At 45.3% G+C, this 15297-nt stretch overlaps 1 protein-coding gene across 2 annotated transcripts in view; it reads right to left on the bottom strand.

Annotated features, from left to right (window-relative positions):
• NR6A1 (nuclear receptor subfamily 6 group A member 1) overlaps positions 1-15297 on the bottom strand; it is a 201108-nt gene that overhangs the window by 27706 nt on the left and 158105 nt on the right. For both annotated transcript variants that reach the window (XM_056138654.1, XM_056138655.1), the window contains exon 3: positions 9266-9508. In XM_056138654.1, the coding sequence (XP_055994629.1) occupies positions 9266-9508 (243 nt within the window). The remainder of the gene's footprint in view (positions 1-9265; positions 9509-15297) is intronic.

Below are 15297 nucleotides of genomic sequence, written 5' to 3'. Positions count from 1 at the left end.
ATGACAAACCCTCGGCCTTGATTACAAAACTCAGATCACCAAACAGTGGGAGGAGAAATGAAGAAGGAAGGGAAGAGGCGGGCTAGAGGTGACACAGAGCCGTGGGGGGAAGGGGGCCTCAGAGACACTCTGAGTGTGGTGGTGTAGTAACTACCTAAACCATAAATGTTACTAACACTATTATAACCATGTTACCTTAACCGTGAGAAGAAAAATAAATCATTTTAAAAGGTGAAAAAAGATTTTAAAAATTCCATTCTCAGTGTTGCTAGAGCGTTAGCAGCCCCATCTGAGAAGGCCGTGGAAGCAACACGGCCTGCTTTACACGGCTGCTGTGACTTTGGAGGGGAAAACATGCAGGGCCTGGTTCAGACGCAGATGCATGCTGGAAGTTGTCTTGGAGCTTCCTCTGTGGCTGATTTTTTAAATTCTAAAAATCCTTACAATTCCTTTCAAGGAATTTTATTGTTTCAGCATCGTTGACAGTCTTCAATGGCATCTGTTTCCAATGCTGACGCCTTATATGTCTTTCAGGTGCCAAAGAGTGATTTGCCACTGGCAGATACAACAAGGATTCTTTTTCTTTGGGTTTTTAAGTCACACCTGGCAGTGCTCAGGGCATACTCCTGACTGTGTGCTCAGGAATCACTCCTGGCAGAGTTCAGGGGACAGACGTGGCACTGGGAATCGAACCCATATCAGCCACATGTGGGGTAAACACCTCCTTAGCCACTGGACTTACTCTCTGGCCCTGTTTTTCTTTTTGTTCGAAGACTAAATAAACCATAAAGATTTACTTATTGCCAATTTCATCTTCTGGTATTTTGAATGTTCAGATTGTCCTTTAACCCTATCTGGATGAATAAGGAAACGTATATGATTGACATATACTTTATGTCAAGTGCTAATCTGAGTAAAATAAATCCATTAGAAAAGTGTATTAGTCCTATTGAATAGATTCTTTTTTTTGGGGGGGGGGCGGGAGGTGGTGATCCATACCTGAGGTGCTCAGGGCTTAACTCCTAGTCTAAGGGGTGCCAGGGATCAGACCCAGGCTGGCAGCATGCAAGGCAAGTGCCCTACCCACTGTGCTGTATCTCAGACCCTGAGGAGATTCTTACAGAGGTGCTCAGGGCTTACTCCTCTGTGCTCAGGATCATTGTTGATGTTGCTCAGGGGTCCATATGGGGTACCAGAGATGGAACTGGAGTCAGAAGCATGCAAGGCAAGCATGTTATTCCCTGGGCTCACTCTCTGGCCCCTGAAGCAAAGGATTCTAAGGCTCAGAGAAATGGAGTATTTTGCTTAAGATGACAGAAACTGAACAAGCAGAATCAAGTTGGAACCTAGACCATAAGCTAAAATTAACATTTCTTTCACTGTTGTTTTTTCCATATGGTGTATGTGTATCCCTTACAGAAAATGTAATTTTCTATAGGAAATTTCCTATACACTATAGGAAATGTAATTTTAAGATAATGTAAGTATGTCACACATTTTAAAGTATATATTTTCCATATGATGAGGTATTAAAAAAGTCCCTTTGCTTTAACAAAATCTGACATGATTAAGACTCTAAGATATACTATAGCTGTGGGTTAGTCAGAGATGATGAAGGTCGTTAAGGTGGCATGAAATTCGAGTGGAGAGATTCGATAGCAGCCAGGGCTCCTTAAGCACTACCAGGAGTGACCCCTGAGTGCAGAGCCAGTAGTAAGCCCTGAGTATCACCAGGTATGGCCCAGAATAAACAAACAGATGGCATGAACTTGTGAAGTGAGGGAAACAATTCATTTTTATTGCAGTGCCAATGTTAAAACAAAACTGTGGATCGTATTTTAAAGCTTAACACACTCATCTATGCTACCACATTTAATCTTCACAAAAACCTTGGGAGGTTTACATTATTGAATCTTATGCAATTTAGAGAAGAGGAAAATGAAGTTCAGAGAAATAAAGGGCATTGTTCAAGGTTGCTCAGGGAAGATCGGACAGAGCTAAGACTTCACGTCTCTTACTTCTAAAGATGCACTGTTCTGTGCTGCTACAGCGAGCAAAGAACACATTTTTCGGCAGGGCTGCGGAAAGGTGAGCTGGAGCACGCGCTTTGGGTTTGATCTCTGGCGCTGCTGGCTATGGTCCCTGCCGAAAGGGGGCGCTCTGTGCACAGGACTACAGAAACGGCTCTGCTGTACCTCCTGTCCAAGCGGAAAAGAAGAGGGCCCCATCCTCAGGTTTTCATTTGCCCAGACGCCACACAAGTAGCTGCTTTCACTGGCGAGGAGCTCATGGAACCACCATTTCTCCTTTGCTTGTGCTCGAACAGCCAAGTACATTGAGAGGCGCAGAATGAGGAGGACGCAGAAACACCCGCAGCTTGCGGGGGCTTTCCCTGCTCCACAGGCTAAGCCCGAGCTCCCAGGCGTGGGGTTCAACAGCATCCACGTTATTGGAATTTTTGACTTTCCATCTCTTGCTTCAAATGTTTTAAGTAGCTACAGAGAACGAACTGCTGATCCCTGAACAAGCCATGCTATTTTACACAGCTGTCTATTTGTTCCACCAGGAAAGAAATGTTACAGTGGAAAGCCTGGAAACACTTTCAAACCCAAGTGAACACTAATCCAGTGATTCAAATTATACAACTAGTAAGACAAACTTACGCAAGTCTCTTTTTATGTTTTTTGGGGTCTCCACTGCAGTGATTAGGGAGAACTGGGGGCCCCTCCCAGTGGTCTAGTGCTGCTTGGACCTAGAGGTGCTCAGGGGTCGCCAGGGGGCATCTGGTGCTGGGACAAAAGCCTTGGGCATGTCTTGCTCTACTGCTTCGAGTTATCCCTAGCCCACATCATGCGCTGAAGACTCTCCACAACTTTGCTTCTGTGGAATTCTGATAAAAAAAAAAAAAAAGCATAACCTGAATCTAATCATGAGGAAACTGACAAACTCAACTGAAGGATAATATGCAAAATAAATGGCCTGTTTTCTTTAAAACTGACAGTGTTACTAAAGAGCCCCCGGACCTGAGGAGCCATTTCAGACAAGGGAGACTACAGAGATGTACAGACCAAGTACGATATGCAAGCTGAGACTGGCTCCTAAACAAGGATCAAGTACACTTGGATGTTGGCAAAATCGGGTTCTGTGAATAAGCCAACAATCAAGTTAAACTTCCTGATTTTGCTAGTACTAGGGTTATGTTCGAATGTCTGTAACTTGTTCCTAAGTAGCTAATATTAACACACACAGACAGGGAGAGGAGGGGGAGATGGGAGTTATCTATGGAAGAGCTTTATATGCTTTGAAGGAGTATTAGTTCCTACTCTCTCAAGACTCTGCTCCTATCATCTCCAAGATGTCTTTGTGCTCCGTATTTATCCTGGGCAAGTGACAGGGCGGCTGCCGCAGGACCCGTACAGCACAACGGGATTCAATTTAACCTTCTCTAAGGAGACTGTTTTCTTTTCAGGGGACCATCTTACACTTTTTTATTTTGGGGGCATACGCAGAGGTGCCCAGGGGACATGTGTGGTGCTGGGATGGAACTGGTGCACTTGCCTCGATCCCTAAACTGTCTCTCCGGTCAGTGGATTTTCCTGTTCTCCCTTCCCTCTGTCCTCTTTTCGAGCCAACGGTTCTCAGGAGGCCCATGGGCAGCAATTCTCAGCCAACGGTGGGTGACTCAATGCAGGATGCTGCTCAGCCCTGAAGTGCCCGGAATTACCCAGACCACCCACTCTGGCAGTGCTCAGGGGTCTCCAGGGCTGCACCCTGCAATGCTCGGAGAACCATCTGTATGGTTCCAGAGACTGAGCCAGGGGTAGCTGTATGCAAGGCATGAACCTTAATCCCTGAACTATCTTTCCTGTCCTGTCCTCTTCTTTTGAACTAGTTACGTGTTAAGACATCAAAATTAATGGAGTTTTAGGTCTTTTCACACATGTAAGACATGGGTTATAGCTCAGCGTCATTTTGTCTCACCTCTGATCAGTTAATGGGTATTTCCACCATCCCACTTACACTGCTCTGGCCCTCTACCACAGACCAACCATCACACCAGGAAGCATCCTACCCTAACCGGGCGAGCTGCTGGGGGGAGACAGGGAAAAGTAGGAGTTGATCATAGAACCCAGTGGGGTAAGGGAAGAGAAAAGTATACTAAGGTAGCAAAAAAAATAAAAAAAAAAAGAACAGTGGCACTAGGGAGGGGTGATCTGGGGGGCAGGCAGCGCTATCAGAAGGCTTCCTAGAGAAAGTCAGAAATAAAAACTTACATGGGGGAAAAAGTATCTAGAGTCAGATGAAACATTCCAGGAAGATGAAACCACATGTAGAAATCTTTAGAGCACTAGGATGAAATATGGATTGTGTGCAGAGCAGCAGACAGAAAAGCGAAGGAATGAAGAGGCTGATGTCAAAGCCAACAGGTCTTAAAAATCATCTGGAGAGGGTGCAGGGGGTTAAAAGGTACCTGCCTTACGATAATACAGTGGGAAGGGTGCTTGCCTTGCACACAGCTGACCCAGGTTTGATCCCCAGCACCCTACATGGTACCCTGAGCCTGCCAGAAGTGATCCCTAAGCACACCCAAAAACCAAAAAAGAAAAACAAGAAACAAACAAACAAGAAAACCAGAAAACAGAGACCAATTTATCCTGTGGGCTGCAAGATGATTATGTGTCTGACAGATAACTGGGCACTATTGAGGGTGAACATATAAAGCCCACCCTTACTTAGATCTCTCACTGCCCTGCTAATTTATTTCCTCAACAGTCCACTTCCAAGATGGAAAAGGCATCCGTATCCAGAGACAAGAGAATAGCAGAGGGCTGGCTCATAGGAAGGAGGGAAGCTCTAGCCATAAAAGGCAGATGCAAAGAAAGAAAGAAAGAAAGAAAGAAAGAAAGAAAGAAAGAAAGAAAGAAAGAAAGAAAGAAAGAGATAGATTAGATAAATTGCACTGCTGGTGCACAAGTAGGCTCCTCCCATCAGCGACACTTTCAGTCTTTCCTTGTCTTGTGTGTCCTTGACACTTTGGGGGACTCTTCAGAGAATGTCAGCTACTTTGAAGAATGTCTCTCAATTTGGGCTTGTATGTTTCCTCACGATGAGACAGAACACAAATCTCTCCCTGTGAAAGTGTATGCGTAAAGGGGCCTTCTTGGTAGCCCACCCAGGGGACATGATGTCAGGGTTTCAGTCGCAGCATTAACCTTGATCTTTTTGGGTAGCTGCCAGAATTCTCTACTGAAATTATTTTTCCCTTTGTAATTTCAAAATATTTCGAGACTACGCAAATACTATTTATGTTCAAACCTCTGCTCTCTTATTTTAACATCCACAAGTGCATCTTATCTGCAGCAATTATTACCATGGTGATTTTCTATTTTCTTTACTTCCTCTTATATTCATTAGAATTTTTCAATAAGGAAACTCATCATTTCTCTATTCAATTATTTCTATCAGTATGAACGAAAGGATATTTTATTATTTGGGTTACAGATGTATATAAGGTTATTTTACAGCCAACTCTAGCCATTAGAAGTTTTTTTCAGGTGAGCTTCTATGCCTTATTAGTATTTCCATTTCCTGTCTCCCCTCAACCCCATTAAAGAAAAATAGTGCATTTTAACTTTCTAGCACTAAGACACTCAAGGTCCTGCCTCAGTCCTATAATTAACCAGTTCTCCATGGTGCTTTGATTCTCTTTACTAACAGAAAATGGAATTTGGGTCACCAGATGTGTTCGCTGCCATTGGCATGTCCCTGTTTCAAGCTCCTCTCAATGATTGAGGCTAGGAAATATCTGTACCTACGAACTCGTACGCACACATATATCTCTATTTTCTGTCTGCCTATCTAAACAGAGTCCACATTGGTATCTCTGAATTCAATCTAGCACTGGAGGTTTCAATCAAGTGTTCCTTTTTCCTGGATTCATAACCTCTCTGATACAAGAAACTTGACTCTCATCTGCAACTCTAGTATACAAATAGAGTGACAGGATTCCTAGCCTATAGCCCCCAGAGAAATGAATTTACAAACAGAGTGCTTCGTTTGTATGTGTTCTTTTTGTCTTCAGCCGAACAATACAGTCAAATCATTGTTTTCCAAGGTCAGCTCCTTCCCCTCTCTCCCTTCATTGTGGCTACGTGATTTATTTCTGGTGGATTTGTCACAGTTTGCATGCCACTCCGCCTCCTCCCACCCCCAACTCCCACATACTGGCTTGTATGAAAAGTAAAAGTGACTTATTTTGATGAACAGGTTTTGAAAATGCACAGAGTTATGTGCTGGACTCATGAGCTAATAGAATAGTTACAGCAATTCCATACAGAATAGTCATATTTTATTCAGGTATATATTCTATATACTCATACTCTATATACTCATACATATATTCTTTGTTGTATTTATACAGCTATTCTATGTAGAACAGAAAGTTCCATCATGCCAAAAATATTTTAATGCCAACAGCAAATTCAATTTTGCTTTCTTGGTACCAACCAGAAGATGGCAGGATTCCCCTCTGAGCGGTGCCTCTCATGACAAACCAAGTCGGCTGTGCAAATGAACTACGAGGGAGCTCTCTAACCCTTCTGGGCCACCTCGCAGTTTCTGTCAGTGGCAGAGAGGATATGAGGGTGAGCCTTTTCTTCCCAGAAACAGGTGTGTTTATTAGAGGTCTCTGACTCTCCAACTCCAATTGGAGAAGCTGGATAATTCACCAGAGTGAGTATTCAAGAAGGCAATGTATAAAATATGCTTTGACAGACAAGGCGCTTGCTTATGGCACTCTTTATGGTCACTTATGGTCCCCTGATCACCACCAGCAGTGACCCCCTGAGCACAAACCCAGGAGGGAGAGGATTTCCAGGCACAGGAAAAAACCTGAGGCAAGTCTGAGGCATAGGAAGTAAGGTCTGAGCAGAGAATGAGGTGAGAAAGACAGGGGACAAAGTTGCTAAAAGCTGAATGCCCTATTAAGGTGTCTGACATTCAGAGGACAACCAACATGCCACACGCTAGACATGGGAAGAGGCCTGTCCATGTGGTCTAGTACAAGTTCTGACAGATGAATAACACCTTACAGTTGAATAATTATTAACTGGCAACATGGCCACCAGTACACTATTGGTAAATCTACCGTAACATCTATTTTAACTTTTCACACAGAGTCTGGGGGCAGCATATGGCTCAAGAGGTCCAGAATATGCCCTGCACCATCATGTGCCTCTCCCCAGCACTGAAGGTTGTGGCCTGAACCCCCCTCAGACCCCCCAGATAAGGGCCCCCTTCCAAAAGGAAAGTTTTAATGCAGTCTGAAGCATATTGGATGTATGCATTCATGAATGCTACAAAACCAACTTGAACAGCTTATAAATCTGACAATCCCACCAGCCCTGCACAGAACATATGCTTAAACCTTACACTGTCATATTTAGATCCTTTAGAAAATTCTGGAAGGTAAAGGATCATTTATCACCTGTGTGGGGAGGGAGTGCCTCCCAAGGCTGAGGAGGGCTGATGACCCTTCCAGGTGATTCTGGGGCAAACAAGCAGGAGGTCAACGTAAGGACACAAGGATGTGGTGCTATACAGACCCTGGGGTGGGGGAGGGGTCAGTAATGAACCAGGCACCTCTGGAGCTGGGAGAGGGTGCTGCCAGGGTCATACCTAAGTAAGGGGTTCTAAGTAAAGGGTTTCCTAGGGCTGAGCGTGACGATGCTTGGAGAATGATGTGGCAGGAATCGACCCAGGGTTGGCTGCAAGCATGTCAAGTGCTTTAACCTCTGTATTTCCCATTGTAGCACTGCAACACTGTCCTTCCGCTGTTCATCGATTTGCTCGAGCGGGCCCAGTAACGTCTCCATTTTGAGACTTGTTACTGTGTTTGGCATATTGAACACGTAACGGGTAGCTTCTCAGACTGTCCGAGAGGGGCGGAAGAATCGAATCCGACTTGGCTGGGCTGGCTGCGCGCAAGGCAAACGCCCTACCACTGTGTTATCCCATTGTAAAGGTAAGACCTTTCCACATCAGAGACAAAGCAAACTGCCTAAACTGCACAGCTGGCCTGTTCCCTTGCAGTCTCCTGCTCTGACTCCTAGGGGTCTGGCAATGGCCCTGCCCTCTTTCTCCCACGTCTCTTCTATATCCCAAAGGCTCCCTCCACAGGAACTCTAGCCATTCACAAAGTTCTATGGTTGCTACCGACTCCCTCTGGCCACACCTCCACAAACTTAACTGCAGGCAGGACTTCCCACCTCAGCTCCAATTCCTTATGTTCAGTTTGTGGGCTTGGAGAGTCAGTGCTGAGTCTCCTAGAAGTACCTGCAATTTTAATCTCAATCTTCAACTTGCTGTGCCGCCCAACACCCAGGATGTCATTAACTTCTCTGAGTTTCCATGCATTCACACCTGCGCAATTTCCCTTTCTGCTTCAGATGCATCCTCTCTTTTCTTTGTACATTCTAGGTGGGCTTTTCCTCTTTTCCTCCCTAAGTATCCATTCTCCAAATCTGTCTTCTGGATTTTCTGATCTCAGCTGCAACACTGTCCTACTCTACCTTAGCCTAATGGTTTTCAGAGATTTTTTCCAATAAATCACAAACCCTCATCAACTTGGATGCATGTTTCTGGATATGCCCCGCCTCTGAGGGTGCTTGGATTGGAGCAAACAAAATGATGCCCCCCTGAGGAAATGTGTGCATTCCTGACTTTTCATCTAAAATTCCTACCTGGCTGAATAAATAGCAGTACTCCTACATTAAAAAAATAAATAAAATAAAATAAAATAAAATTCCTACCTGTCATGATGCTCTCTAACACCATGCAGAATATATTAATCTCCCTAAGCTTTTCTTTTGGTTTTTGGGCCACACCTGGTGGCACTCAGGGACCATGGTAGACTAACTGCTTGGGGGAAGCTCCCGGCAGTGTCCATGGGACCAGGCAGCGCGAGGGACTGAGCCCGGGTGTCCCGCATTCCAAGCATGCATTCAGCACACTGAGCTCTCTCCAGCCCGGATCTGATTGTTTACTGGGGCTCTGCTGCACGAAGCCTATGCATTTACTCCCACGAAGCCTTATCAGCTCACCAGTCTTTCTCCCCGATAAACCAAAGAGACCACTAGAGGCAGGAACTGTGACAGATTTTGGGGTTGTGAGTACACAGTACACAGCCTGGAATGGGAAAAAACTGCCTTTACTCTACTGACACTCAAATAGAAAGGTGGGTGGTCGGGGACCGAGCACTACTCACCCTTCCGATTCATCCCCATCTGGAGGCATTTGAGAAGGCGGCAATACTGGCACCTGTTCCTCTGCTTCCGAGACATGACACAGTTCTTGTCACGACTGCACCGGTATACCCGCTTGTTGCAAATGCTCCTCTTAAAAAACCCTTTGCAGCCCTCACAGGAGATGATTCCATAGTGCAAGCCTGTGGCGCGGTCCCCACAAATGAGGCAGGTGCGTTGTTCAGCCCGATCATCTGGAACAGAAACTGAACATATTCAAGTTAGAACACGATAGAGATAACGGTTATAAACCTCAAGTTCTAAAAGAAGCAGCCCAGCTCTGGGGAGATGGAGAATATCAGCCTCCCCAGGCCAAAGGGTTCTTTTGTAGCTCCTGTCCGGAGAACAGGTCCTTGCACCTGTGGGACGATACCAGACACAGAACTTCTGTTAGAGTGACGACTGCTACTGCTCTTCCCCATGGGTTCATCAGCACTGGGACCAGCGTCCGAGTCAGAAATCTAGGAGGTGCCTCTGACTTCTGGCTCCCTTCCCTTCTTTCTTCAGCCACAGTCATACCACCTCTGTGCTGCAGGAAGGTAGTGAGGATTAGTGACAATCTAAGTGTCCGCTATATGGCACACGGTCCTAAATTACAGTTGTAAATTGGTAACGAAGTGAAGCTTACACTATGCCTGGCTAAGTCAGTCAGCTGTCAACACAACAGATATGCTGAGCCACTATTCTATTCCAGACACCGCTCTAAGACACAGAACAGCAGCGACTCTAAGTCCCTGACTGGGTGAGGTGGGGATGGTGGTGAGTTGCAGAACATTTGCCTTGCATGTGGGAGGTTCGAGATTTGATCTCCAGCACAATGACTGCAAAGTCCCTCAAGGAAAAATATATTGGTAGAATAGCTGCTTGGAGTCCTGAGTCCAAGCCCTGTAAGAGGTACGGGGCAAACAGAAATAAATTGCCATGATCTCCACAGTAAGGGCAATCACGGCCTTCCTAGGATCAAACAAGGTAGTCCAAAGGGAAACCGAGGCAGGAATAGAGCTCTCTGCTTCTGCTTCCTTCAGATTCCACTGGCTCGGGAACAAGAACAAGCATGTGACAGAGAGCACTCTGCTGAACTAGGATGTCAGTCTGCCTAGCAAATGCAAGAAACTTCCACCAAAGATTCTGATTAGAGACAAGGCAGAAAACCAGATTTCCAACAAATTCCAGAGTTATAAGCAAAGGGCAACGATTACGAGCATCACCCTCAGGATGAAGATACCTTTATTTGAATGCCAGTTCTGACACTTAACTGGGCGAATCCAAGCAAATTAAGTTGCTTCACCTCTCTTAGTGCCTCTCATCTGTTTGATGGGGATGATATGGTACCTACAAGCCACTGGTAACGTACTCACTACAATGACTGGGCCACCAGGACATTTAAAAAAATGAGAACTATTGTTTCCATTATCATTATCTTAACAGTCCAGCCTTAATTTTATGTGTGAATTATATGCCTGGGAAGAAAACAGTTATAGACAACGTTGAAGGAGGGTCATGGTGGCACACAGAGAAGGGAAGCGGAAGGAAGGCTTCATTATAGGCTAGTGTTAAAATATCTCTTTGGGACCCCTACTAGGAATTCCCAGAGGAATCAGGTCCTAGTCCCTGAAGCCTGTAAATGTTATCTTGTAAGGAAAAAGGGTCTTTGTTGATGGCATCAACATGAGGACCTGGAGGGGGGCTGGAGAGAGTGCTGGAGGTAAGGTCCCCATCTGAGCACTGCCAGGGCTCCCAAGAAGAGTCCTTAGAGCAAAGTCTCTCCTCCCAAAGACAGATGGCCACGGAAATGGAAATACACACACACACACACACACACACACACACACACGCACACCACCTGTCCTAACCCTAATGTGATGCCAGAGGCAGAGGTAGCTTCGAGCCAAAGAATACTGGAAAGCTCCTAGGAGCTGAAGGGGCAAGGAAAAGCGTCTCCCCTGGGAGCGCTGGAGGAAGCCCAGCTCCAGCCACATCCTCACTGCTGCTGGGACGTGGGCTTTTGGAGTTTTGGCTCAGAACTATGGGAAAATTAATTTCTATTGTGTTAAACCACGTAGTCTGTGGTAGCTTTTATGTATTAAGTTCTGGGCCCCATCTCGCAGTGCTCAGGGCTTACTCCTGGCTCTGTGCTTAGAGGACTGTGATGAAGTGCCATATATTGAACCCGGGTTGGCCGTGCGCAGTGGTGCCAGCTCTCTGGCTCCTCACAGGCTCTCCTACGGTGTCGATGAGCCTTCTGAAAGCAAACTGACAAACCATCAAACCTGTGTTCTGGCAATAAAACACTTTTTCTTTCCTTTGGCTAATTTAAGAAAGTTTCTATTATCTGCAAAGAGAAGCTTAACTAAGATAACTCTATAAAACCAGAGTTTGGCCCAGTACGACATATGGTCCCTTGAGCACTGAGCGAAGAGTAAGTCCTGAGCACTGCTGGTTGGGTCCCCAAACAAAACAAAGTAACACAAAGGAAGTGCAAGGTAATCACTGGAGCAAACAGTGAATTTAAACACCAATCCAGAAAAGATCAAAGAGGCAAAATGAATGGCATAACAGCAGCACTGTGTCTGGGATGGAATTTCTTAGACTTTGGACTTGAATAGCTGAAATAACTTAGAAATGGAGCATAAATACTGATAGGAAGTCATGATTGCTTGTAGGGTAAAGGTAAAGGTAAGGTAAAGGCCCTCCCGTTGATCGTCGATTTGCTCGAGCGGGCCCAGTAACGTCTCCATTGGAGACTTTGTTGTTACTGTGTCTGGCATATCGAATACTCTCGGTAGCTTGCCGGGCTCTCCGAGAGGGGCGGAGGAATCGAACTCGGGTCGGCCATGTTGGCCGCTTGTAAGGCGAACGCCCTACCGCTGTGCTATCGCTCCAGCATAAATATTCTATTATGCAGACATTGAAACAAAAATCAGAACTCTATTAGGAAAGACTTCTAAAAGCCATAATGAATCAGTATCTGCAAGAATGACACCTTTTAATACCCACATCCCGCTGCTGCCTTGCTCAAGAGACTCACAATTCTCACAAATTTTCATCTACTAAAATACGTTTTGATGATTCCATTAGCCACTTAATGATAACAGACAATTATTGTGCTATGAGGGCAAGATTGAGAAATGGGAAAATGGAGACGGTGGTGGAGGAAGGTGTTAGAATATTGAATGCCTATAACAAAGCACCACGAACAACTTTGTCAACAACGTGTTTCAATGAAGAGGGGAAAAAGGGCACCTTTTGTTGGTCACTGATACAATTTCACTAAGCACTTTGAGACTTCGTATTGTGTCAAGTAATTCTCATAATTGCATACGTGGACACTATTACTATCCTCACGCGGTAATGAAAATATGATTATCTCAAAAAGAGTTAAGCAACTTGTTAATTTAGGAAGTGGCTGACCCTCATCTGTCAACAGGAGAAATGGAGTATCACTGAGGGTGGGGGATAGAAAGAGGATGACCGGGGACACTGGTGGTGGGAAATGTACACTGATGAAGGGAGGGGTGTTGGAACACTGTATGACTGAAACCCAATCACGGACAACTTTGTGACTGTGTATCTCATCATGATTTAATTTTTTAAAAAAATTAAAAATAAAAAAGAAGAAAAATGGAGCTGAGCTGCAAGAGACCGTGCAGGGCATGTTAAGGAGCTTGCTGGTTTGATCCCTGTCACCACATACATTCACAAGACCACCCACCAGGGGACACTCCCGAGCAGAGAGCCAGGAATAGCCCCCTGAGCAATCCCATCCCTCCTACAGGAAAGAAAACAAAGCTCTTCATAAAACACTCAGATGACATTCTGATTAACACCTGTTGGGTCATAATGTCCGTATGCTTTTGGGTCACACCCAACTGTGCTCAGGACTTAGTCCCGGGGAATATGACATGGTGTCAGTGATTGAACCTGGGTGGGCCACATGCAAGGCAAGCAAACTAATGACCGCTCCAGCCCACATTCTAAACATCTGAATCTGGAGCAAAGCACCCTCTGAATAACAGTTAAGTATAGACCTGTAAGAATGTTGTGTTTTGTAACACTGTTCTCTTCCTGTGTAACAGTTTCTAAAAGGCTACAGTGAGGAGAGATAGTATGGAAGGGGCTCGCCTGCAAACAGTCAACCCTGGCTGTGTCCCACACACTGCATTTCTGAGCGTTGATGGTGTGGTCTCCAAACCAAAAATTAATCTATTAAATAAATAAGAAAGGCCAAACTAAGATCAAAGACTAGAGGTGCAAATTTCTCCACTTACTGTTTCAAGATACTACATTCCCTCGAAGTTCTGTTTGGCTACAGCTACTCCTCTTGCCACGTTTGCGTCTACAAACAGGCACTAACTCAGAAGGAAGTTGTTCTTTTGTTTCGGGGCCACACCTGTCAGTCCTCATGGCTCTTTGCTCTTAGCATGCTCATGAGATCATGTATGGTGCCAGGGATAGAACAGGGGTAGGGGACAAGAAGGCACGCACCTTAACCCTGGTCCTATCTCTCCAGACCCCAGAAGAAAGCCTTCAAGGAACAAATGAAAGCCCTTTCCTCATCTGTACCATAGCCCTTCAAATGGGCTGGAGAGAGAATAAGCCAAAGGTTAAGGCACTTGCCTAGCATTCATCCTTGGTTGGGACCGTGGTGTGAAACCATCTGGTTTCCAAGTGTTGGATTACAATTCTAAACATTTTAGGTTTAACATTGGTTTGCCATTTCCTCCAAGGAAAGGAGTTCAGGTTTACTGAGTAATACCCATCACAATGCTCCCAAAGCACTCCCATTTCCTCCGTATTCATCTTTAACTTCTCCTTTTGTATTCTGCTTCCCCTATCTGTTAATCACTCATTTCCCCTAACCAGAACCTGTGACTTGTAAAGTCAAGTTCTTCAGAGATCTCTGGATTTCTAAGTGAAATATGGCTGTTCTATTTTATGTCATTTGCATAGTTTACTTTAGAGCAATGTCCCTTTTGTAGACACAGGAAGACAGTTAATGCTATGCTTTTACAACTTGGGAATTAATTGACTGAATAATATTTACTGGACCTAGCAACCCGAAGCAGGGTCCCGATGAAGGGACTGGATGGACCCAGAGCAGTGGTAAGCTACCCTGGCATCAAAATGGGACAGGCCAGGTGCCATAAAACTTGCAACAAGCTTAAAAGCATCGTCGTGGATGAATTCTGTCATTGCCCAAAGGGAAGTGACAGGACAAGGCCCTGCTGGGGTTAGGAAGGACTAATCTGGCCTGAACACTGTAGTCTGGGGTCTGTAGCGAGACATTTTCAGGAGACCACCCTACAAGCTTAATATATCTCTGTGTCCATTCAAAATGACTAGCAGGATGTGCTCACTGTATGCAAGTTTCCCCGGGAAGGGCTTTCATATGTTGATTGTGCTGCCTCAGCTACCTGTAACTGCTACCTCAACCCTTGGGTTTTGTTCTCGGCCACTAGGCTGTGGGAGTGGGCGGGAGAAGGGGGAATAGGGGCAGCAAGAGAGGCTGGAAGGAGACAGAGGAAGAAGAAAAGGCAACTGATCGCCAACCAGCCTGGCCTGTTCCCTCCTCTCGGCCCACGTGGAGAGAGAGCACCACGCCCCTCACTTATTCTGTGATTGCACCAAGCACGATGGGGTACGCCCCTCTCCAAATAAAAAAGCAAAAAAGAAATGTATTATTTGGCAAACTCCTCTCAAAGCATGTGGGGAAAAAAAATGATGGTTACAAGATACACGATATAGCACTTAGGAAACCAGATTCCACACCAAGCACATGTTGTATGTTTCCTAAGTGCTGAATCTTCACAATTGGTAAGGTACCCTTTTTTTGACATATGATAGTGATGATACAGATACAATTTCTTAACAGCTACTCCACCAATAAGAAGATGAACCATTAAATTCTATGTACTGGTCCATATATGCTATCCGAGCGCATGTGTTGCCTGCATCTCCCCTCTTGTCAGTCTGTGTCTGCCTTTGCCTCTCTCTT

This window comes from Sorex fumeus, unplaced genomic scaffold, assembly GCF_029834395.1.
Source record: "Sorex fumeus unplaced genomic scaffold, SorFum_2.1 ptg000129l, whole genome shotgun sequence".
Classification (NCBI taxonomy): Eukaryota; Metazoa; Chordata; class Mammalia; order Eulipotyphla; family Soricidae; genus Sorex; species Sorex fumeus.
Note: the sequence above shows the minus strand (reverse complement) of the source record. Positions and strands in the feature narration are given on the sequence as shown.